This window comes from Mus caroli, unplaced genomic scaffold, assembly GCF_978045245.1.
Source record: "Mus caroli unplaced genomic scaffold, Mus_caroli_1 scaffold_18, whole genome shotgun sequence".
NCBI classification, from domain to species: Eukaryota; Metazoa; Chordata; class Mammalia; order Rodentia; family Muridae; genus Mus; species Mus caroli.
In genome coordinates, this window is record NW_028227273.1 from 82769889 (window position 1) to 82794736 (window position 24848).

Consider the following 24848-nt stretch of genomic DNA (forward strand, 5'->3'; position numbering starts at 1 on the left):
CCACATCGAATTACCGATGGCTTTTGGAAGTAAACCGTAAAATATCTCCTGAGCGTTTCAGCCACCCTGTTACCTTCTGTCTGCACACCGGGGGTGGGGGGGGTGGGGGGGTGCAGTGGCTTGTTTTATCATTTTTCAGTTTCTCTTTGCTTTTATGTCCCCCCCCCCCCGCCGCCATCCCTCCAGGCCTTCTTTTCCCAATGTTTCCTGTTTGTTTTATCTTACACGAGTCTTCCCAATGCATTGTCTTCACTTGAGTGTCCTATTCTCCAGTACTGTTTAGTGGAGGCTGAGGGCCCTGACCGAGTGCTGCGCATAGCATAAGGCACACGATTGCTGACAGCAGAAATGTGGCCGATGGCACTGTGGAGTGATATTCACAGTTACAAAGTGGGAAGAGAACAGACTGGAGAAAGGAGAAGGGGGACTGAATCTGAATGGGAGGGAAAGCACGCAGACATGAAGATTAGAAGCAATAGGAAATAAAGGTTAGGGTGGGCACGAGAGGGAGGACACTTACAGAAGACTTCCGGGAAACAAGCTAGAGATGACAACAACCAAAATGTCAAAGTGTAAGGAAAGATGAATAGGTAAGAATGAGGGGCTGGTGAGATGCCTTGGGAGTTAAGGTCACATGCTGCTCTCAGAGTATGGTTTTCAACACACACATCTGGTGGCTCACAACTGTCTGTGACCCCGGCTCAAAGGGACCCAGCACTCTTCCGGCCTCAGTGGTCACTCTCATGCCTCAGTCTGCGCAGACTAATGCTCACGGATCCTTAAAGGGGAAATAGAAACAGATCTGTAATTCTTCTTAGCTGGGATAAACGTAGTGACACACCTACTTGCCTTGGTTGTTTTTGAAGCCACTCTGTAGGTGGAGAGTGGACTGCCAGGAAAAATAATTGGAACAAGTGAGGCACACTAGCCAGCCTGGCCTCCCTCATAAGAGCAGTGTCTATTTAGGACTCAGCCTAGGCGTGCTTGGCAGTGCTCTTGCGACTGAATGACACCCTCAGCTCTTAGACCAAGCTCTGCGTGGTTTCTCAACCTCAGGGGCCCTGCCTGCCAGTGTCCTGGGACTCTGATCTCTACGGGCCCTTCTTCCACTACTAAAGCCTGAGGTAGGAAAGGCTAAGAGGCAAGAAGAGGAGAGGAACTTTCCTGCTCTTGAGCTTGGAGAGCCAGCACTTTGTGCTGGCCAGCCCCTGTTTCATATGTTTAATGTTTAGTCAGTGGCTCACTGTGTAGCCCTGGCTGGGCCAGAAACCAGAGCTCCATCCGCCCCTGCCTTCAGAATGTGGGGATTAAAGGCGTGGAGAATCGCATATCTCTTATAGTCACTGTTCACAGACATCCAGTAGGCTGAGTGGGTGTTGGCCACAGCTGATAGACAAATCAGGGCACCAGGAGCATCCTGATAGGCTGCTGGCAGGAGCTCAGAGCCCTTGAGGATTCTCAGGAAGGGAGGCAGCAGCTCATAGGAAGTGCTCTAGTATTTCAAGATGAACAGGGACACGGGTGCTCATGAATTGTCCTTGGTGCCATATGCTGGGATCAGCATGTAGACAGACATACACGCAAACTCCATTGTGCTTCATAATCTGTGTGCCCTATTCACAGTCCCGATTTCCTCCCCAGTACAGAGTATGTGTCTACACTAAGGCTCCCCATAACCATCTTCAGTTCCCCACTGGCTGACTCTGGTTTCTCACCCGCCTCAGATATATGCAAAAAATCTAGTGAACGCCGACCGCTGCGCGCTCTTCCAGGTGGACCACAAGAACAAGGAGCTGTACTCCGACCTGTTTGACATTGGGGAGGAGAAGGAGGGGAAGCCCATCTTCAAGAAGACCAAGGAGATCAGGTACAGCTAGAGCGACCTTCCTGGCTCCGATGCACCTCTCTGTGCCGATTCACAGGTGCGCTGACAACACTTGTCATACTGTGGTACCACTCCCACCAGGACCCGCCTCCTGAAGGTAGTGCTTCTGGGAATGGCATTGCAGCGCCAGCGAAACAGCGCCTACTGTCACTCCTGGAAACGCCGTCTTCCAGAGGCAGTCCTTTTGGAAATCATGTTGGAAAAACTTACTAGTGCTCCCAGGTAGGTAAAGGTCGCCCTGGCGACAGCAGGCAGGCAGGTTCCTGTGTCTAGGAGCAGGGTGAATTTAACCAACTTAGCCCCTGCTCCTCCCCAACCCACGAAGACTAAAGGCCCAGAGGAAAGGAAATTGATGGGCTTGAACACCTGAATTCAGGGCCTGGCCATAGGCTGAAGTGACTACCCCTTCTGCTGCATTTAGAAAGGAAGGCCCTCTTTGCACCTTAAGTGGCAGCTGCTGTCATTGAAATGGGCAGATGGCTCTTACTTGTTGGTGATGTCCTGGTGCCTCAGTCTTGACACAACCTGGAACCTGCAAGGAGCACTAACAGGTGGAGGAGTTGAGAGTTATGTGCACAAGTCAGGTCCCTTTCAACGTTGGCCTCTTCTTGCTTTCTGTCCATCTGAGCCTTCCAATCACCACTATAAAACTCTCTATGGAGACACCGCAACACTAATTACTGCTTTTTCCACTGGGCTACTTTGTTGTGTTGGGGAACTAATGACATGGGACAAAGTGAGCAGCCACCAGCTGTCACCACTCAGCCCTGGCACTTCAAGCTATTTCTAGGCTGACTGATCCCGGGTTACATAGTCATATAATGCTGGTGTGGGGGCATCTGGGAGTCTGTGGGGCATCTTACATTTTGCTCACTTACTGGTTTGGTTATATTCTGGATTTGCCAGTCTGGTCACGGTCACCTGGTTAAACTGGTTTCTCGTGCTTAAGTTGGGGCTCACACCGGCTGGTGCTGGGCCTAACTGTGGAGCTATTAGCTCATTTTTTTTTTTTTTTTACAAGTACAGGAACAGGAGTGGAGGGAACCAGGCTGTCTGGCTCCGTGAGAACTAGTGAGGCTGGCCTCCAGTGCTCTGGCTTGTGCTCTCCATGGGTAGAGAAAGAGCCACCAAGAGCTCAGGGAAAGTCCCCATGCCAGGGCTCTCAGAGCAAGTTAGACAAGTGCATGTCATGAGTAGACTCTGGCATGGCTTGTGATGTCTAATTTGTGCTCCTTAAAGCAGGAGAAAACAAGGAGGCTGGTGACTTTGCACTTCATTCAGGGTCTGTCCTTTGGGGGGATATTTTCATTCTGTCTTGGGTCAGTGCCCTCTCGAGTTTCTGGAAAAAAAAAACAACTTAGAGTGAGTTGTCGATGTGTTTTTTTTAATTAGCTAAATTTTGAAATAAGCACATCTATGATTCTAACACAGTAACATGACAAATATTTATCAGCGGGATGCTTTATTGCAAAAGTATAAGTAAGTACAATCAGTTCCTATGTATAGTCTGATTGTTTTTAAAACAAGCACATTAGAGGCATGAAAACACCTTTGTCCTGTTTCTGTGTAGTGCACGGATCACAGACAACAGGGCAACAGAGCTGGGCCCGGCGCTGTCTGTGCTCAAGGGAGTGAACCCAACACAAGTGAGAAATCTACTACGGAGATGTACACGCTGTAATTGGCGAGAGAATTTGCTGCACAAGGAGACTGTTGTTAGGCTGCGCTAGGCCTAGGCCGCAAAGTTTTCAGTTTCAGTTTATGGTCGCATGGTCTCAAGTTACTATGCGTTACATCTTAAGACAGTGTTCTGAATGATCACTGCAGGGTAATTTTCTGCTTTTCTTGTACATATTTCATAAGGTTATTTAGGATACATGAATGGAAAATTAATTTCCTAATTAAAAAGAGGCTCAATTCAACTATTGGATGCTAATGACATACTTCAGAACTCTTTTATAACAGGACCAACTAGTCACCGCTGCCCTCCCTTTTTGTTTCTGCAGATTTTCCATTGAGAAAGGGATTGCTGGTCAAGTGGCAAGAACAGGCGAGGTCTTGAACATTCCAGATGCCTACGCAGACCCTCGCTTTAACAGGTGAGCAGAGAGCGCGGCCCTTGTCCTTTCTCCTTTGAGGTTCCACTGGGCAGAAGCCTCTCTGAAGGAGTCTTGGTTCATGCTGCCCCAGTCTGTTATCAGTGATCAGTGTCCTCAGACACTTCCAGAATGATGGCTGGAGGCTATTTGTGGGTCAGCCTTCTATGCTGGGGCTCCACAGGGTGTCAAGTGTCAACTGACAGCTGTGGGCTTCTGGGGCTGGGGCTGTGATGTCATGATTTCATCCCATTGTTCTCTGTCTCTGCATGCTCTACAGCTTCCACACAGGGAGAGGGAATTGGGTTTTAGGTTGTCATGTCCGGTTTTGAACTAAGGCCCTGCCATTTATCCACTATAGACAGAACTGGGGTCAGTTATTTGATTTCTTTATGCCGTAGTTTCATCTTCTTTTAAATGGTATGAGATTGCCCACTTGTAATCATTTCTTGGGACTACAGATAATTTTCCTAAGAGCTCTAGAAACCTTGCTGCACACAAAATAGGAACCGAGCTAGCCGACTAGCTGGGATATTGCTAGAGTGTAGTATTAAGATGGGCATTAAGAATTTTTCATTCACGTGAGACTCTAGAGAACTCGAAATCAAAGAATAAGTTTTATTCAGTTCTTTGAAGTTAGAAGTCACAAGGTAGATGGTGAGGCTGTTACAGCAATATTTCAGATACACAGTAACAGTGTTTAGATGATACATCCGGTTTACTTTAAAAACAGTATAATCAGCTGGAGGCATTTCCTATGATTAATGATAGGGTGTCAGAGAATGTAAGACTCATATAGAAACATAGCTGTGTTAATATTTTAACAACAAAGAATACTATTCTCAAAGAATACTAATAAGCTTAGGTTTTCCCCCAAGCAAGCTTGCTTGTCCTTAGACTGCCTAAATATTGAAATCAATTGTCATCATTTAAAGTCCTTATGTAAAACTTATGAGTCAGACTATTGAGAAAATCAAAAATGCAGCCAATGGATTGAGGTGTTTGGTGGGGGGCAGGATACTGACGGGCAAAGCATGTGATGCCACTGTCTGTATATCTAGGCTATACAAGGCAGCCCCGTACAGGACAGAGCATGTAGGCTGCTTCACCCAAAATGATGCACTTACAGCCACTGAACAACACATGGAGAATAAACAGGTCACCTTCTAGTGTGCACCAGGCAAGCAGCTGAGATCTTAAGATTGGCATCGGGATGGAAAAGGCAGAGATGGTGGCATGAGCTTGTGCTTTGCTGGTGGCCGCAGATGATAAGGCAGCCTCTTGGGAAAACAGCGGTACAGCTTTGACCATGAGCGATCCAATAGTCTGCCCTCCTCCTACATAGATGCTCTAAGGGAAATGAAATCATTTGTCCAAAGACTCAGCTGTACCCCCCACCAACAGCCTTACTTGAAACAGCCAGTAACTAGCTATTAACAATGATGCTGACCATTAAGTGGAGTGTGGATAAGTGAAATGTGCCTTCGGTGGAGACGACAGCCCAGCAGCAAGGGCCAGATGGTTCTTGAACAGCATGGGTAAGCAGGAGAAGCCAGGCCCGGGGGACTGAAGCACAGTCGCCATGTTGGGTCTGTGCCTGACTCTGGGAAACTCAGCCTTGTTTTCGGAGACCATCTCCTCAGGTCAGGGATCAGCAAACCCCTCTGCTCTGAAGGACATCATAAGGAGGAGTTTTACGCCGGGAGCCCAGCTCTCTGCTCACGTAGAGCGTCCACAGATGAAGGTAGCCTTGTCCTGCAAGGATGATAACTGTGGTTGCTGATACCTGCTCTAGATTTTAATGTAAATATCCTCACTTAAAATGCTTTAGCAAGTTACCAGTCTCACAACTCTGACCAAATTCAAAGGAAGATACTGTCTACCAAACTTCCCCCAGATCGCCGACCCTGGCCAGGAGCCTCCAGGAGAGACTGCCCTAGAAATAAACACAATCAAACAAGCCTAAATATTTGTGAAATGTTTTAATAAGACGCTCATTTTTACACCACCTCAAATCCCCAGCTCCACTCCAGCCGTTGGTAACACATGCATGCAAGCTACAGAGCAATGCCAGGATTGTTGGAATGTGTTGTCTGTCACCCTTCCCTGCTGGGTAATGGGGCTGTCCCTTTCACTTCCACAGGGAGGTGGACCTGTACACAGGCTACACCACGAGGAACATTCTGTGTATGCCCATAGTGAGCCGAGGCAGCGTGATTGGCGTGGTGCAGATGGTGAACAAGATCAGCGGTAGCGCCTTCTCCAAGACAGACGAGAACAACTTCAAGATGTTTGCCGTCTTCTGCGCACTGGCCTTGCACTGTGCTAACGTAAGTGTGACTCTGGACTCACGTGATTTTGAGCTCGGGCTATTTTTTTTTTCTTGTCTTTCTTTTTTTATTTTGATTTCCTCTAGGAAGTATCTTACAGAGCCTGTGAAGAAAACTAACTCCCAAGAGTTTGAGTGTAGTTCAAGATGTGAGTTTGTCCCAAAAGAATTGTTCATGTACTAGTGAAATGGCAGCACTGGGGTTGTATCTCGTGTCTTCTGGAAAAGGGGACCTGTTGTCTGGCGTTTGTCATAGGCGGTACATTAGGGAGTCCCTGCAGGGTACCAGCAGCAACTTGTGTCTCCCCAGTGGCCAGGAAAGTTCTGCCTGTAAGGAAAATGTGTGTGTGCGTTCCGTTTAATGCCTGTGTGTGAACATCGTGAATGATAACATCTAGTCCTCTTGGGCCACTTTGTCCTGTGCCTGAGGAATAAAGCAAGGCTCAGTTTATACCTAAAATTTAGCATCTGTTTTCTATGTTGCTCTATTTTAAGTGGGTTGGACATGTAGGGAAGGGATTCATAAGCTAATAATCCTGTAGTGGTATCGTGGTTCTGCAATTAAGGGGATTTTAGGACTCTGAGCAAAGAACCCTGTCGTACACCAATGGGAGTTACCACTTTAGTAACTTAGATTATTTTGGGGGGAATCCCACATCACCCATCCATGCTGATCTCCCAAAGCAGCAGGTCCTGTGTGCCTCCACAGCCCAGTACAGTTCATACCCTCTGCTCCCAGGACAGGGCCACCTTGCCTTCAGGGGGCATGAGGGAATGTCCTCACTAATGCACCCAGAGTGGCTTCAAGTTCTCTGTGAAATTCATCTTGACTTTATTGCTGAAGTGTTTCTCCTCACTAAAAGCTTATGTAAAACAATCATTTTGCTTTTGTAGTTTTTTTTTTTTCTTCAACTCTGAAAGTGCAAGAGAAGGTCTGAAACTGCATCTCTTCTCCTCACCTCGGCCGCCTAGGCTTGGACCATGGTGAGGACTTTGCTGGCTTTGTAAAAAAGCCACAGTCCGTGTTAGAAAGGAGAGCACTTATGGATGTCCTTCAGAGCATCCTCATAGACCAAATGGAGAGGCTATAGCTTGCAAAGAAGATGGCAGCAGAGCCCCTCCTCTGTGCTCCTCAGAGTCCGGCTCTGTGCATCTATAGAAGGGAAGGCCACAGACTGAGTGTGGGTCTCCCTCTCCAGCTCTCCTGCTACCCTCTAAGCAAGTCAGCCTTGCCATGTTGGACATGTTTTCAGTAGGAAGGCACCTTGCTGCCCGCCTGCCCCAAGCAGATAACTGGACAAGGTCAGCTCCTTTCCTTCCTTGAAAGCCTCACTTCTTCCTGAAGAATGTCCATGTTTACTGAGATCATAGATATGAGAAAGCTCTCTACGAATAAAATGGCCTCCACTCATTGGCTGTCACTAAGTCAAGACTCATGTGATCCTGGGGACTCAGGCCCACAGTTGCCTGTAAACTGGGTGTGTGGTCTGTCATCAGGCTCTGTAGTCCTGTTGGTTTATGGTGTCTGTCTCCAAGAAGAGGGAGGGACACAAGGACCAGAATAATAGTCAGAATGCTCTCATCTTACTTAGATTACCTTTGGATATATCAGAGGGCATCCCACTGATGGGATTAAAGGGCATGTCTGGCCAGCAGCACCTACATTTCATTTGTCAAGTTAATTCATAACTAAAAGTACTTTTAATGGAAAATGGCCATTTAGAAATGCTAGAAGTCTTTAGCTTATGCCTCTGATCCCGAGAGAGATTCCTCAGCAGGCGAGTGGCGATGACAGCTTCCCTGGGGACTGGCATTAGGACTGTAGGCAATAATGTCTGGGTTCTTAGTCTTTAGCAGCTGCAGTCTGCCCCCATTGCTTTGGATTCCAGTCAGCTCCAATACAGTATGTTATCGCTGCCACCAGTTTTATGAAGTCCAAATTTATTGCTTAACAGACAGCTGAATGGTCTGCACAGGCTGAAATGCCTTTCATCAAGATGGAGGCTTGGTTCCAGGATTTCCTGGAAAAAAAAATGAAGACAAAGATTGCAGAGGGACCATTGAAACCCATTGAAAGATAAACTCTATGCTCCCAGGAGAGAAATCACCAGCTCCCACTTTATTTATGCTTTGGCTGGGCGAAGAGTTTGGAGAAAATCCTTACACGTGCCCCACTCGGTTTGAGCAGGGGAGGAACTCGTCCTAGTGCTACATACAGTGTATGCTGGGGCCTGTCTTCAAGAAGGAAATTTCAGATCTCCAGGCTGAGGGCAAAGAATAGGCAAATACCCCATTTGTTGACTTTGTGCTGTGGCCATGCCTGTGGAGTAGACCGGCTGGAAGTTGTAGGAGGGACACTGGGTTCTGTGGTTTGGTGGGGCAGCATCTTTTGATCTCTCCATTTCCAGGACACCCCTTGGGTTATCTGCTCACGTGTATTTCTTACTTATTTTTCCTATTCATTTGCTGACTCCAGAAAATTTATCCTGGATAATTGCCCATTGGAGTTCTACACCCAGGACATCTTAGTCCCCCTTGCAAGTACTCCAGGCTCTTACTGTTTGGAGGCCACTTGACGTTCACGTGTGTATGAGTAGCATAAGCTTCAGAATCATAGTCACCTATTGTGGGGTCTTGGTCTCCACACCCTGACTGCTTCAGAACAGTTTTGCATCTCCAGTTCCGTACAACGCAGCCCTTTTCTTACCTCACTTGTTTACTTAGGGATTAGCCACCTCTGCTGGTGTGTGCATTCCTTTGGCTTGCTGGAGCACAAATTTTTATTCTATACAGTGTGTGTTTGGTCTTAAGATTTGTGTAGCGGATCCATTTGGTGTTAATAATGACATCATTTAATGCTATTGAAAAATAACACACTGAAAGCATGTATCTTTAAAAATATATATTTTTTGTTATCTGAAATGCAAATGAAATCAGTGGTAGAAAAAAATGCTTAACTTTCATTAGAAAGTGTGGCTTATATCTCAGACCTCCAGAAAGTTAACCTAACTGTAACTTCATGGGGTCAATGCCTAGCAGTGGTGGGTTTCCTGATTTCTGTTGTGTATTTCCCACTACTGGCAATCTCAGGCTCCTCACAGGGGTGTTAGACGTGGAGAGACACGGTTGATCCCTACATAGTAGTTGGCCATTGTTACTCAGGTCAAACATTTCTTGATCCTCACCAGAGGAAGAGAGCAGCCAGGGCGGAGTGGCAGAGTGGCATGCCTCGCTGATAGTCGTCTGAGACCAATACACAATGTTAAAAGACCCGAACTGTCACCATTCAGTGGTACCTGCTGTTTACACCCCCTTGTGATTGCTCACTACTGTGTCCTTAGTTCACAGATGGGGACCTGGGTAAAGAGAACTAAGGAACCCACCTACATGCCTGCAGTTTGTTACTGGAAAAGAGATCCAACTCAGGGATGTGACTAGAGTCTGCAGTGTTGAGAATCGTTCCAGCCTGAAGTGGCTCAGTGTCTACTGTGAACATTAAAGACAAGGTGTCCTGTGAGTGCCACAGGACTGTCATGAGGAGTTGGTATATAGATTGGTATTTCAGAGCAACCCCCAACCAAGTATTTTTTCAGCCAAGAAGCTGGGTTCCATTTTATAAAGTATAAAAGGTGTACTTTTACTTTGCAGTAGAGGGAGGCCACCCTCTCATTCCCAGGCTGTCTTCATGCTAAGATTCTGAGGGCCTGTACATTTTCCATGTCCCAAGACCGACTTCAGTGCCAGACCAATAGCAGCCACTTCTCCTAAAAGTCCCTCCTGATAACACAGAGTCCAAGATTAACTCCCAGCTATTGTATGTGAATAACTGATAAAGAGCTCAAGACATATAATTTTCTATCTTCCTTAATCTGCAGTGAGATCCTAGACTGTATTATTTTCTAATGTTCATATCGAAGGTTATTTGCCAAATGGGAAATGTCAAACATGTCCAAAACTCATTTATTTTTTGGGATGAAATTAAGGTAATTTATATAGTAATTAATTTTAGAGTAAGCACAATATCAAATGATAAAAAATACATAAATAAAAAATTAAACATAATGATATGCTTTAATATATTTGCATTATAATGTTATAAATGAAAAAGATGAGAAAAACCTTCAACCAGATTGTTGGCTACTATCTTGTATAAGACAGCGAGTGACAGAAATAGGACTTTGGGGATTTGATGATGTCATGTGTAAAGTTTCTGTAACTACTGTGATTTGACCTTTAGATCAAGTGCAGCTCCCTCTACTTCCACCTTCATCGTAGAACCAGGCTAGGCCACAGGGCACGCTGAACTGCACTGAATAATGAGAATCCCAGGGACAGTTGTCCTTCATGCCAGAGCTGGTGGGGTCATCTCTTGGGCAGAAAGCCAGGAGGAGGCCACAGAAGTTTTGGGAGGATATAAGGGAAGTGTCTGCTTGAGTTTGCAGGCGAACACTGTCAATGGAGTACCATGTCATGCTCTTTGGTTGTGGAGGGGCTCTAATAAGACTCACGCATCGCACAGTCCTGCCATGTCCAGGGTGGCAGATGTCCTGTGACAGGTGACTGCCTGTGTGTAGAAAGAGGTAGCAGCTGTGTGCTGCATTCAGTGTTTGCAAGCTCCTCCTCAGACTGTTAGTAAGGCAGCTTTCACGCGTGTCCCCATTCCCATTCTCCCAGCCTGTGGATTTGCGGTTTGTGGACAGCGCCTCGATCATCTGTTGACTTTTTTTTTTACAGTATTTATACATTTCCTTTCACAGAAAGACACGTTTCAAATCTGCTGCCCTCTCTCCTGACAAACAAGTCAATATTTTGACATCTAGAAGATAATATTTAAAGGAATGAGCAACATTTCAGAAGTTGCCGGTGCTACTAACAACGAATGAGAAAATAAATGGTTGCATTTATTTTCTCAAAGAAAGCCACATGCATCCATAGGCAGAACGCTTTGAAATAGACACCTGATGGGCCTGCCTTTGTGTGCAGTTGCCCCTCTCTTGTGGTCTTTTCTTGTTCTGTACGTTTGGTTTTGACTGCAATGCAACGTGGGCAGCTTCTTTCCCGGCCCCATCCATTTACTGTTCCTTGAGCATCACATACCTGGATAGACATCCTACTCTCTAGATTTGAGAATTTTTCTTTGGTGATTTGACTGAAAATATTTTCTGTACCTTTGGCATGGAGTTCTTCTTCACCTATGTCTATGGTCCGTAGGTTTGATCTTTCTGTGGTGTCCCTAGTGTCTCCCATGACCTATCTTGTGTTCTACCTACCATTTTCTGTGACCGAGTGATCTGACCCTTGCCCCTTGCCTCCAGGACTCCCAGGCTGGGTTGCACACAAGCTGTGCTGTCAGTAAGGCTCCACTAAGCTTCCATTTGCCTTATTGAGTGTTTTCCTTCCAGCCTCACCTCATTCCTGTATTTTGCAGTATGTTTCCCTCTCTATTGATTCTACTTTTGCATTCTGATTGACTTATTCAGCATTTTGTTTACATTCTCCTAGAATTAATTTGGGGACTCATTCCTGTACCTCTTTAGATGTATCTAGGCAATTATGTTCTCATTGACTCTCTGAATATACAGTTATTCTTCTGGATTCCTTGTTATTTATTCTAGGTGGCTTTTATGGGGGCATTACAATGGGGTTGGTAGCATGAGGGGCAGACATATTATATTCTGCACTGTGATTTGTATATCTAGAGTTGGTCAGGTACATCTTTGGCATGAATTGCTGGCCCATTTGAATGGACATTTGGGTCTAAGTTTGGTATTGCTATATATCAGCTGGTTTAGGATCTATTAGGTTATACCCAGAGCTCAGTCATGGAACAGTCAGAGGTGGTTTGTGGTTGAAATAACTTGGATGACCCTAGTCAGGCTAGCTGTCTTATTTGCCAGAAGGTCATAGTTTACTTGGGCAGGTGCCTTGGCTACCCAAGTTCCCTCAGGTCATAGCAGGAGCCTAAGGGTGGCTAAGGATCTGGAGTTGTGGGTATGTGGCTTCAGTCAGGTGCTGCTGAGGCCAGTCTGAGCCTGGGGAGAGGGTCCTGGGTTATGTGTCTATAATCTAACATGGGTGCTGTGTGGATGGTTCACCCAGGTCCTAGTGGGAGCTAGGGATAGGAGGGAGTCTAGCTAGGGTCAGGTGTCTATGGCTTCACACAGATGCTACTCTCAGTGGTAACCTGAGGACAGAAAAACACTGCTTTATATAAACATACGGCAGAAAACGGCAGAAGTGCATTCAGACCATTTCAGAAATTGTTGATAAATCTATACTAAGCACAAGCCAAAAGTAATTGAGTGATTTTTTTTATAAAAGTAGTCAACAACAACTTAACTAGCAGTATTGACACAACATAATCTAAACTATGCTAATGTGATTGTTACATACACAAGAGTGATGGATGATTCAAATTCTGTATTTCCCCTTGTAGTTAAACCACCGTGTTTTTATAAAAGCAGTTGTGCTATCATGCACAGAGCAAAGTATTTTCTTTGTGCATTTGAAACCATGGCTGCAGCGAAGGTGTGAGATGCTTTACAGGCAAACGTGTTAACAAACACCTCAGATTTGTGATGCATTTGAATTGTAGTGAATTTTCTATTGTTGTGTGTTATAACAGCCTATTGTGTATTACAGCTACCCCCCCTCATGTGGGGTCACAACCCACAGTTTAGAAAGCTGTGGTCTATGCCAGATTGCTAAGAATGGTGGTGAATAGTTTCAAAGTTTGACATAAAGGACATCTTAATTCTTGATGCGTCTCATCTTCGTTCATATTATTACATAGAGCTTGTATATATCGATGTATGTGTAATCTTGTATATAGAAAGCAAGCTGCCCTGTTTTGGTGTCACAGCAATGTGTGAACTATTGAAGAAACTATTAATGACATACATTAATACTTGTGAAGGGCTCATTTTTCCCTATAATTTCTCTTCAAATTAATCTCATATTACTAATTCACACATGTAAACATTGGTCTTTTCTCTGGCTCCATTGCTTTTTAAATTTTATTTCTCTCATATATATATATGTGTGTGTGTGTGTACATATACATATATACATGTGTGTATATATTATATATTTATTATATATATTTTATATCATATATTTATTATTTGTATTATTTATAAAACCATTTTGTATGTATACAAGTGCACATGGTCTTACTAATTCAATAGGGCAGAAAAATGTGTCCACTTATTTTCAAGAACCTTCCCTCCCAGCCCCTCTCTCCAGATGAGGTGGCACATCTCACCAAGAGCTGCATGCTAAGCCCTGAATGGTTCATTCGTGTAGCCATCTGTTCATGTGTCTACTCCATGGACACAAACCATATCGTCACCATCCAAATCCGTCACACATTTGGATTCATTGATCTAATGCTGGCAAAACCCCAAACTCACTTAATATAACAAAAAAATGCAATTAAGTCAGGGAATGAAACAACCTCCTTCCAAGAGCATTAGTTCAGTATTCTGGTTGACATGTTACTAGTGAAGTGTCTGTTTTAACAGATACAGAAGTACGGTACAACTTATTTTATTTAAAATTGTTAGGTCATTCATTTACTGATAATGCATACACATTTTGTTCTCAGCGCTTGTATTACTGAAGTGAAAATATACTAGTATAAGGCATTATAGAAAAGACAGTGATTTCTCTTCCAGAGGTGGTGTGTGGTAAGATACTTGTTAAGGAAGATGTAAGTCACATGAGTGCTGTCCCTCCAAGGCTGTCTGTCTGCACAGCTGCAGTGTGTCTAGACGGTGAGCAGTGGCGAGTCTCACAAATGTCAGCTCCCATCTGAACTCCCAACGCTGAAGTACGGCCCCTATTGTTCTAACCAGGCCCCGTTCACATTCCTCCTGCCTTGCAGATGTACCACAGGATCCGCCACTCAGAGTGCATCTACAGGGTTACCATGGAGAAGCTTTCTTACCACAGCATCTGCACCTCCGAGGAGTGGCAAGGCCTCATGCGCTTCAACCTACCAGCACGCATCTGCCGGGACATTGAGCTGTGAGCGTCTCACATTGTTTTCTCGGAACAAAAGCAAAATGGATTGTGGAATGAGAGCCATGGTCACCGTGGACCCTCATGTGTGGTTTCATGTGTCACTCCCTCTGGTATCCTCAAATAGGAAAATCTGAAATTGAAGCCCAACTTGCCTGATCAAGCCCAGGATGGCGGCACTCAGAGGCTGAGGCAGTGGGACCAAGAGTCAAAGACCAGCCAGGGTGTATAGGGAGTCCTTGTCTTAAACATCAACAATAACAAAATCTGAACCAAACTTGAAACCAGTAACCTAAATACTATTCTTTCTTTACTCACCTTCCATCCCATATTCAAAATGGCATTTAATGTCACATACAGATCTAAATTTCCAAGTTATATTAAAAAAATTAGTAATAATTTGTCCCATTTTTCTACTCCATTCCCAGTGCTTGGACAATACAGTTGGAGCAGCCAGACCAGTGGCGACTGTGCCTACAGTAGCCACCCTGTTCTCATGCTGGCATTTTTGCCTTGTCATTGAAAATACACTCCTTCACCACACCAGTCACTCTGGTTGGGGGTCAGTAGTTATGTTATTAAATGAGAACACAGTTACTAGCACATTAACTCTAGGTATTACACTGACTGAGTTCCTGTTTCAGCTTAGCCACAAGGCTGCTGCTTCTAAGGTCCCCCTGGACCGTGTACTACATATGCACTGGGAACACTGGTGGCAGCCTTTTAAATAGACTCCTGCAGGAACTCTTCCACTCAGCCAGATGTTTGCAGGGAAGGCAGGGGCGGGGCCAGACCTCCCATGTCTTCTCGCTGTTGAGTGAAGAAGAGATTAGAGCCCACTGCTGCACCCATCCTAATTGCTCCCAATGATCTCTGATTTCAGATTCCACTTTGACATTGGTCCTTTCGAGAACATGTGGCCTGGGATCTTTGTCTACATGATCCATCGGTCTTGTGGGACATCCTGGTATGAACAACCTGTGGGATTCCTTTTGAAAGGGGGTGGGGGGAGGACCGCCTTTGCCCACTGTCACCTAGCCAGGGTCATTGTATAACTGTGGTAAAATATGACATTTTAATAAACGGTTAAATAGAAACCGACTGAGCTTGTTGTACAACCATGCAGCTTTTCCAAGTGCTCCAGAGACTGTTGTCTTCCTGGTCACTTTGGCCGTAGTCACAGCAGCCTCGCATCTAGGTTTTATCCCAGAAATGGCTACTCTAAATGTAAGGGAAATGCTAGCATTTCCCATTAACATGTCCCATATTCCAAATGGCACTGAATGTTGTGTAGGCTGTGCAGCGGAGGAGGTGGGATCCAAGCTTAAAGCAGGGTGTTTGGATAGTGTGCATGCCTGGAGCATTCACACAAAGAAGTCTTTTAGGAAGTCTGACAGCAACCACAGGCTGTCACCCTCTGCATCTGCCATGTCTTACGTAGCTTTGTGACTTTATGTGTGACGGTTTCTGTCTCGCTCACACAAGTTGAAGATGCATGGCTGTATTTGCTCACGTTCTAAATGGTCATGTTTTGGACTAACCACAGCCTCCTGTCTCCATGCCTGCAGAGCCTTTTAGTTTTTCTGGAATGACATTACCCATCTTCTTGAGCCTTGTGTCTTCTCTACTTCAATCAGTCGCAAGTGCAGGACTAGCAGCGTGGATTGTTAATAGCTATTTGAGGGTTGGGCTGGAAGCCATAAGAGGCCAGACTCTGCATTTCTAGGACATTGAGCTTGTTTTTTAAATTTATTTATTTACATGAGAACATTGTAGCTATCTTCAGACACACCAGAAGAGGGCCTCAGATCCCATTAGAGATGGTTGTGAGCCACCATGGGGTTGCTGAGAATTGAATTTTGGACCTTTGGAAGAGCAGTCAGTGCTCTTAACTGCTGAGCCATCTCGCTAGCCCCCACCCCTGACATGGAAAGTTTTTAATGAGGAAAACACAAGCTATGTATATTCAAAGTTTTATGAACTCTCAGTCTTTTAGTCTTCCTTAAATATATTTTGAGAGAGGGTCGGGTCTCAAGAAAAAATTAATAATCCATTGTCAGGTGCAATAGTATTGTTATCCTCCTCCTTCATGTACTGTATGAACATTTGGATGTGGCTGCTGCAACATGCAACATGAGTGTACCTTAGCACCTTGGATTCCCACTAGAAGCATAGTCAGATGCAGAGACAATTGTTATAATCTATGCTCAGCATTTGTAGCTCTGAGTAAGCCTCTTAGAAGTTCTTAGCTGAGGATGCTCTTGGCCAGGAGGATGCCATACATGGCCTTCTGAGCCCTCTGGAGCATAGGAAATGCTTGTAAATACAAGAAACTTCTGGAGAGTAAGTTGGGGTGGACTGCATGCAGACTGGCAGACTGGAGCTATCAGAGTTGGGCTTGCTTTTCTTGCTGCTTTCTGGCTATAGAAGGAGCAGGAAGTAGGAGAGACTGCAGAGCATATGGTTGGCCAGGAGGAAACCCACAGATGTGGGAGGGAACCCACAGGTGCGTGAGGGTGCCCACAGGTGTACGAGGGAGTCCACAGGTGTGTGAGGGAGTCCACAGTTGTGTGATGGAACTCACAGGTGTGTGATGGAACTCACAGGTGTGTGAGGGAGTCCACAGGTGTGCGAGGGAGTCCACAGGTGTGTGAGGGAGTCCACAGGTGTGTGATGGAACTCACAGGTGTGTGAGGGAGCCCACAGGTGTGTGAGGGAGTCCACAGGTGTGCGAGGGAGTCCACAGGTGTGTGAGGGAGTCCACAGGTGTGCGAGGGAGTCCACAGGTGTGTGAGGGAGTCCACAGGTGTGTGATGGAACTCACAGGTGTGTGAGGGAGTCCACAGGTGTGTGATGGAACTCACAGGTGTGTGAGGGAGTCCACAGGTGTGTGATGGAACTCACAGGTGTGTGAGGGAATCCACAGGTGTGTGAGGGAGCCCACAGGTGTGTGAGGGAACAGACAGTAAACACCTCAGTTAGATGCTCTCCTGAAATGCATGCTGCTATGCTGGCCTTGTCATACAGTCTCTTCTCCACACAGTTTTGAACTTGAAAAATTGTGCCGTTTTATCATGTCTGTGAAGAAGAACTATCGGCGGGTTCCTTACCACAACTGGAAGCATGCAGTCACGGTGGCACACTGCATGTATGCCATACTTCAAAACAACAATGGCCTCTTCACAGACCTCGAGGTATGTGTGCATATCTTCCTACCAGCCAACCTCAGTGCTGCAATGCCCCTGTCAAAATGCATTCATTACATGGATTTAGCACTAGTACTCAGACACATATCATACTTTATTGGAAATGTTGATCTAGAAATTTCACCTGTACCCAAATACCCCCAAAAGGAAGGAAGTGTGTGTGTGTTTGTGTGTGTGTGTGTGTGTGTGTGTGTGTGGTGTTTGACCTTTCTTCCTTATTAAAGCTGACAGGTCCTGTGTGTATTTAACGAGGTAAATTTTTCTTCTTTATTTCTTTTTCTTTCTTTTTGGTTTTTCAAGACAGGGTTTTTGTGTGTAAACCTGGCTGTTTTGAAACTCACCTTGTAGTCTATGTTGGCCTGTGACTTATAGTTCCACCTGCCTCTGCCTCCCTAGTGCTAGGATTCCAGGCGTGGGCCACCACTGCCTGGCTCGGATGATTGTTTTTTCCCTTGTTGTCCATATGCCCTGAAGAATGTAGATGTATCTGGATGATTTGCGAACACTGAGTTGTCAGTACCATTAAGACATTAGTGCCTTTTGGTCTCCTCCAGAACAAGGGAACAGGCCTTAAGGTACACAGTTATCTTCCCAGGCACAAAATCCTCAGAGCTGATGCCAAGCTGGAAGATTTTGCAATCTCAGAGTCACAAGGGTTGGTGCCTTCTTGTCCATTCAGCCAGCACAGCGTGCTCCCAGCCAAGTACTGAGTGCAGGGAACTAGTGTCTACGCATCAGTGATGCCGAGCCCACTAGGAACCAGACCTAAGCTCGGCCCTCTGAGCTCCCAGCCTTGTAGGGCCACCAACACCACAAACTGATATTTTCTCCTTGAAAATATCACTTTTCTGCCTACCAAGATTAGCCACCGTCACCTCTAACATAAGCTCACATTCAAAGTAGGTCTTCTCGGACCCCTTGCCACCCTGACAGACGAAGTTCATAGTTAGAACAGAATTCATGGAAGGTGGGTTCCAGAAGTGGAAAAAAAATTACCACCTCAGACAAAGTAAAAAGCAAGTGGGGCTGGAAAGGTGGCTCAGCAGGTGAGAGTTTTTACTAGACAAGTCCTAGGGGCCTGAATCCAGATCTCAGCACCCATATACGCTGGGTGTGGTCATGCACAGTTTAACCCCAACACTGTGGGGAGACAGAGACAGGAGGATCTATAGGGCTTTCTGGCCAGCAGTCTAGCTCCAGTGAGCGATATGCATTAAAGGAATAAATCAGAAAGTAGCAAGGCAGGGCATCCAGGGTCCATCCCAGGCCTTCACATGGGCACACCAACCAGTATGTGAACACAAGTGTGTGTATCCCCCATCTGATACGCCCTTATCACATACCCCCACGCACACTCCTATGCACATATACTACAGTCACACAGAGAGGCATGCGAAGGAGCAAACTATAGTGTTGGGTTTTTTCTTTTTTTGTTTTCTGATTCGTTTCCTAAAATAATCTTTAGCTGTAGCAGAATCTAGCTATATTGTTTACTATTTCCTTCAAAAGATTCAAATGAAATATGCACTTCTTGCTCACATGAATAGTTTTCTATTCTATCGGAATTTGTCTTCTATTCTACTTGGGGAGCCTTGCGACATTTTCCTTTTTTCTGTGTGACCCCTTTTGTGCAGTTCACAGCTCTCCACAGCTCTTTCCTTGGCTTGCTTTGGGGAACCTTTGTGTTAACTCTCTCTCCTCAGTCTCCTTAAAGTTGGAGTCCCAGTGGCTCAGGCTTGTGCTTTTCTCCTTTCTTACAGAGCCTTGGTGAACTCTGGCACTTCTCTTCTTCCACTCAAGGCTAGTTTGAGCTGCTAACAGCTGCTTATTCAGTTTCCACCTTGCCCACCACTTCAGACTTTCACAGCCCTCCCTTGCTGGACCCTGACCATCCTCTCCCTTGAGTCACCTGTAGGATTTCCCACAGCTGCTGCTGGCTCCATGCTTGGCCTTTCTCACCTTGCTTTGCACAGCCGGTCAGGAGAGCCCACTGGAGGGCCTAGATCCAGACTTTATTCCCGCCTCTTACATTTATCTCCTTTACCATCCGGCCCTCACCTCTGTTGCCTTGCCTCACCTCTGTTGCCTTTCCTCAATTTTTGTAAACCTTCTCAGTGGTGTCTCAACACCTTCCCAGTGAACTCCTTACACATCGCCAGACAGTTTCCCAAAACTGCCAGTTAGCTGCAGACGCTGAGGTCCCAGAGTCCCTTCATGCCACCCCTTGTCATTTGGAATATGAGGTCTGAGTGAGGACCCTGGGTCCTGCCCTAGGTCTCCAGCACACTGATGACCTAGCTCATTCCTGCTCTTCTACCACAACCCTCCCAAACACCATGTTGCATTCAGTCTTCTTCTCACAAGTCCCCTTTGGTGTCTGGCCTAGACTGATCTCTTTATTACAGGGTAGATTCTCTTGGGCTTCATGGAATTTTCCTTATCCCAGAGCAGCATGCTCTTTTCACGTGTCCTGTATTTGTGTATTGTGTGTATTGGCCGAGAATAGCAATAACTTTGTTAGAACTAGAAAAATCCAAGCTGTCCGCTGCATGAACAGCTGAGCTTGTCCACAAAAAAAAGGTTCTAATTTCAATGATTCATAAGAGTTTGGATATATCCATGGCACAAGAGACTGTGGTGTGATTGTAAGCTGTGAGTCTCCAGGTGATGCCTTACCAGGTTGTAACCACATCTCCATGCTCTCCTCTCTCCAAGCGCAAAGGCCTGCTAATTGCGTGTCTGTGCCACGACCTGGACCACAGGGGCTTCAGTAACAGCTACCTGCAGAAGTTCGACCACCCCCTGGCGGCGCTGTACTCCACTTCCACCATGGAGCAACACCACTTCTCCCAGACGGTGTCCATCCTTCAGGTGAGCCTGCCCAGCTTCTGCACATGCTCCTGCCCCTGGCTGGAGAAGATTCCTATGGGGCGGTACTGCTCTGAGAGGAGAGAAGGGAGAAAGAGCTCCACAGCTTACTCTGCAGGCAGCAGCTGAAGTCTACTGTGCCGTCTGAGGTTTACAACCACAATGCTGAGCAGGTTTTAGGATCCGACATGATTTTTTCTTGGTGTCTTCAGTGACAGGGTCTTCACTGGGCTAGTCATGTGGGTGACTAATAGCGTTGGCAGTCGTTTTAGAGACCTCTGAGGTCACCCTGACCAAAATAATTGGTAGGGAAGCTGTCCCACATCTGGCGATGTGGTTTTGTTAATAGCCCATGGCTTCTGGAAGAGGCACTGTCCACCCATGCAGAACTCTTGTTAAAAGTTTCATATTTTAAAGTTAGCTTACTAATTATTCAGTTTCCATAAAGTTTAGGCTAACCCACCTATTACCTTCCTCTCCGTTCTCCCTCATCCCCCACATCCTAGGCTGCCCCCCCACACACACACCCTCCACACCCCAGGCTTCCCACTCCCCCTCTGATTTTCCCTCCCCACTCTACTTTCATTCCCCCGGTTATATTTTTAATTGTATTGTTAAATAGTAGTTTTCCATATGACTTTTTCTTATGTCTTAGCCACCGGTCTACTGCTGCGGAGAGGCTCTGTGACCAGTGTGATTCTTATAAAGGCGAGCCTTTAATTGGGGCTGGCTTACAGGTTCAGAGGTTGAGTCCACTGTCATCAAGTCAGGAAACACGGCAGGCAGACATGGTGCTAGAGGAACGGAGAGTTCTACATGTGGAGCTGCAGGCAGAGAGAGAAGGGGGGAGGGAGGGAGAGGGGGGCACAGAGAGACAGAGAAAGACAGAGACAGAAACAGAAGGAGAGACAGGGAGACAGAGCTGGCTTCTGAATCCCCAAAGCCCATCCCTAGTGACACACTTCCTCTAACTAGGCCACCTACTCCAACAGGGTCACATCTCCCAGTATTGCCACTTCCTATGAGCCCATGGGTGGCTTCAAACCACCATACTTAACTTTAGTCTATCCTCACACTTCTGGGCCCCTCCAAGCTTAAGCCTTTGTGCCCTCAGCACAGACCCTCCATCTGCCTCTTCACTTTTGTTTAACCTGTAGTCTGTTCTCCCACCTTCACCTTCCATGAATATATCCTCCCACAAACAGCCCCTTTTCTAGTCTCCTGGCTTCCATTTGATGCTCAAGTCTTTTGTGAATGGCTTCTGCCTACTGTGGGGCCACAGTGTCTACTACCCACCTATAAACCCCAAACTCTGCCCTCTGCTGAAGCAAGGGTCTCCTGTGTTTCTGGCTCAATGTGGGGCATTCCTTCTCTGGTAATACTATTCCATGGTACCCCACATAGCTTGGAGGCACAGCCTTGTACCCCATTAGTTATCCCCGTTCCTCTGTGCTGATGCCCCTTGGGCTGCTTTCTTGCCCCTGGAGATTTTTCTCTTTCAATTGGATATTGCTGCACTGTGTCTAATGTGCCCGCTTCTCCTGAGCTACAGGAAGGGAGGTTACTATTCACAGTGTGACCTGACGTGTTTGAGGCTAGAGACACCTTTCTAAGCGTGTGTTTCGGTAGTGTATGAAGCTTACTGAAGTTAACTGGCCTAAGAAAACCCCGCAGGCAGTGCCACAAGTTCATACCATCAGCCCCATCACCATAAAAACACACAAAAATAAGGTAGAGTAACAACGCCACTTGGGTTTTGTGGTAGCAAGTGGTATCCTCTGGGTAAAATGGCCCACATAAGCGGTAGCTCCATCATTGCAATGAAGCAGTCCCCGTTTCCCTGAGTTTGTCATTAGGGTGGCACTCGGCATTGCTATCCACAACGTTTTAAATAGCTGGAGATGCCTTGAAACCTGAGTGTGGGTGCTATTGTGGTGGTCCTCTGGTCTCTCTGCAGCTGGAAGGGCACAATATCTTCTCCACCCTGAGCTCCAGCGAGTACGAGCAGGTGCTGGAGATCATCCGCAAAGCCATTATCGCCACTGACCTCGCCCTATACTTTGGGAACAGGAAGCAGTTGGAGGAGATGTACCAGACAGGGTCGCTGAACCTCCACAACCAGTCTCATCGGTAAGAATGACTCGGCAAAGGACAAGAGCCCAACGCGGCAATTAAGAGTTGTAACTCGGAGTGTGCGCATGCTCAGTAGAGGGAACTGGAAGGCTGTGCTCTGCTTGCGTGCGTTTCGGTGCTGGTTCTACCTTTTCTCCCAAGGGTGGTGTGCGTGGTGGATTCAGATTCATGTCCGGTGTGTTGTGAGCCACTCCCCTGGTTGGTGATTGGTCCTCAGGTGGCTGGCAGAGCTGTCACTGCTATGATTATCTCTGTCTGGCCAGCCTCTCCACAGTGAGGCCATCTTTATCCTCCGGTGCATGGACAGCCACTTTGTGGGTCAATCCCAGTCTCCAGATCCCAGTTGGGATCCACCCTGATCTGATCTTAATATTTCTCGAGGATAGTATCTGCTCTTGGGTTCTTAGGAGACAGTCACTGAGGTGCCCAGAGGCAAAGCGAATTCATAGACCTCTCGGGAGTAAATAGCATCCTCAGAAAGATGTGGGTACACAGCGGCAGCTGTGTGAGCAGCTTCCCTCTACACCAGGGCGTGTCCACATTCTGCAAGGTTTGAAGCTTACACAGTGTGTGGAGCCATCTTCCTGAAGGACAATAGAGGCCAGTTTACTTTCACACACAGCAAGGCCCACTCTGGACTAAATGAGTCTGCTTTGGGCCGTTGGTGCCTCTAGCTCCTCCTGCTCTGCCCCCTGAAGTTGACAGAGGCAGTGTGCTTCAGTCACCTCAGGGCATGGTGTGCACGGCTCTTGCGATTCAGACCTCGTGTAGCAACAGGTGTGTGTTTACACTCTCTTTGTGGCACCTACAAGAGGGATTTTCAACCCTCATGAAGTACGCTTCGTTTCAGAAACCCACGCTTTTACTTTTATTTAGATGTATCCAGTTATTTTTACCAAATAGTCACAATAATTTACGTTGCTAAAATTTAGACATCAAATTAAAGAGTTATTTTTCATGTTTAATGTATATGGGCCCCTGTGTCGGTGGTGCAAATTAGCTGCGACCAAGTTGTGTTAGTTAAAAGTTTTAAAGGTAATGCCTATTTGTCTTAACAAACTGCAGCGTGAAGAGATATGCAGAGGCAAGAGAGGGATACTCTGGATTCTGCACCCAGATGCCGTCTGCTTGCTATGATACCATATTTTGTTATTCTAGAGGTGTACACAGAGTGCCAGGAGGGTACACAAAGCTGTGTGCCATTTCCTTCAAATGTGCTCATACCAGAGGAATTCATTTTTTAAAAAATAAAATCTAGAACACAATGTCGCACACTGGAAAGGTCTAGAAGCCTTCTCCAGATTGGCAGTGATGGTTTCTAGACTTTTTTCACTATTAGCAATGATGCAGTACATTTTGATCATGCAGTCTTCCCTATAGATCCGTGAAAGTACATAGCATAGAGCTGGAGAGGTGGCTCAGTGGCTGCTTTTGCAGAGGACCTAACTTTTGTTCCCAGCACTTACATGGCAGCTTGCAACCAGGGGACCTGATATTTTCTTCTGGCCTCTGCAGGTACCAGAAATGCACATGGTGCACAGACATACATGCAGATGAAGCACTCATACATATGGAATAAAAAATTTTAATATATATGGCCTATATTGCTAGACATATGCATATATTAAGTTTTAACAATACCCTAGGAACTGACCCCTCCGGGAACATGAGAGCAAGACTGCTCCGTGCACTTTTGTCTGCTGCACGAGGCCTCTGACACTTGCTGACTGCTTTGTTGCCTGTGCACAATGCTTGCTTACTGTTGAACTTTTGTTCTTAACAATTCATCTTCTAGCCTATCTTTCTGCCAAGGATATTAAACTTCTCAATTAGCAAGTGACACTGTAGCCCCAGACTCTCTATGGAGAGCAGAGAGACTTCAGTTCATGAAGCCGCATCCTGTACTTGTTTTTGAGTCCTACAGCAATGCAAATACTTTATACATTTTTTTGTGTGTAGTTTATAGTTCAATTTTTATACATGACTCCAAACTTTTTTTGTTTGGTTGGTTTTTTTGTTTTTGTTTTTTTTTTTTCCAAGACAGAGTTTCTCTGTATAGCCCTGGCTGTCCTGGAACTCACTCTGTAGAAATGTGCCTGCCTCTCCTAAGCGCTGGGATTAAAGGTGTGAGCCACCACTTCCTGGCAACTATAAACTCTTATATTAATAGAATATAATATAGTTATATTAACTCTTATATTAATGGAATTCCATTCCTGTTTCTTCTTGATGCATTAAATCAGTATCACTTAATGACTAATTAAATTTCCCCACGGAGTTGAATTGATTAAGAGTTTTGCAGCCTGGGA

At 46.0% G+C, this 24848-nt stretch overlaps 1 protein-coding gene across 6 annotated transcripts in view; it reads left to right on the top strand.

The window, feature by feature from the left end:
* Pde10a (phosphodiesterase 10A) overlaps nt 1–24848 on the top strand; it is a 460257-nt gene that overhangs the window by 418952 nt on the left and 16457 nt on the right. For all 6 annotated transcript variants that reach the window (XM_029471092.2, XM_085832549.1, XM_029471089.2 and 3 more), the window contains 8 exons: nt 1725–1867; nt 3892–3984; nt 6125–6311; nt 14196–14338; nt 15216–15299; nt 17376–17526; nt 20254–20409; nt 22364–22536. In XM_029471092.2, coding sequence (XP_029326952.1) covers nt 1725–1867; nt 3892–3984; nt 6125–6311; nt 14196–14338; nt 15216–15299; nt 17376–17526; nt 20254–20409; nt 22364–22536 — 1130 coding nt within the window. The remainder of the gene's footprint in view (nt 1–1724; nt 1868–3891; nt 3985–6124; nt 6312–14195; nt 14339–15215; nt 15300–17375; nt 17527–20253; nt 20410–22363; nt 22537–24848) is intronic.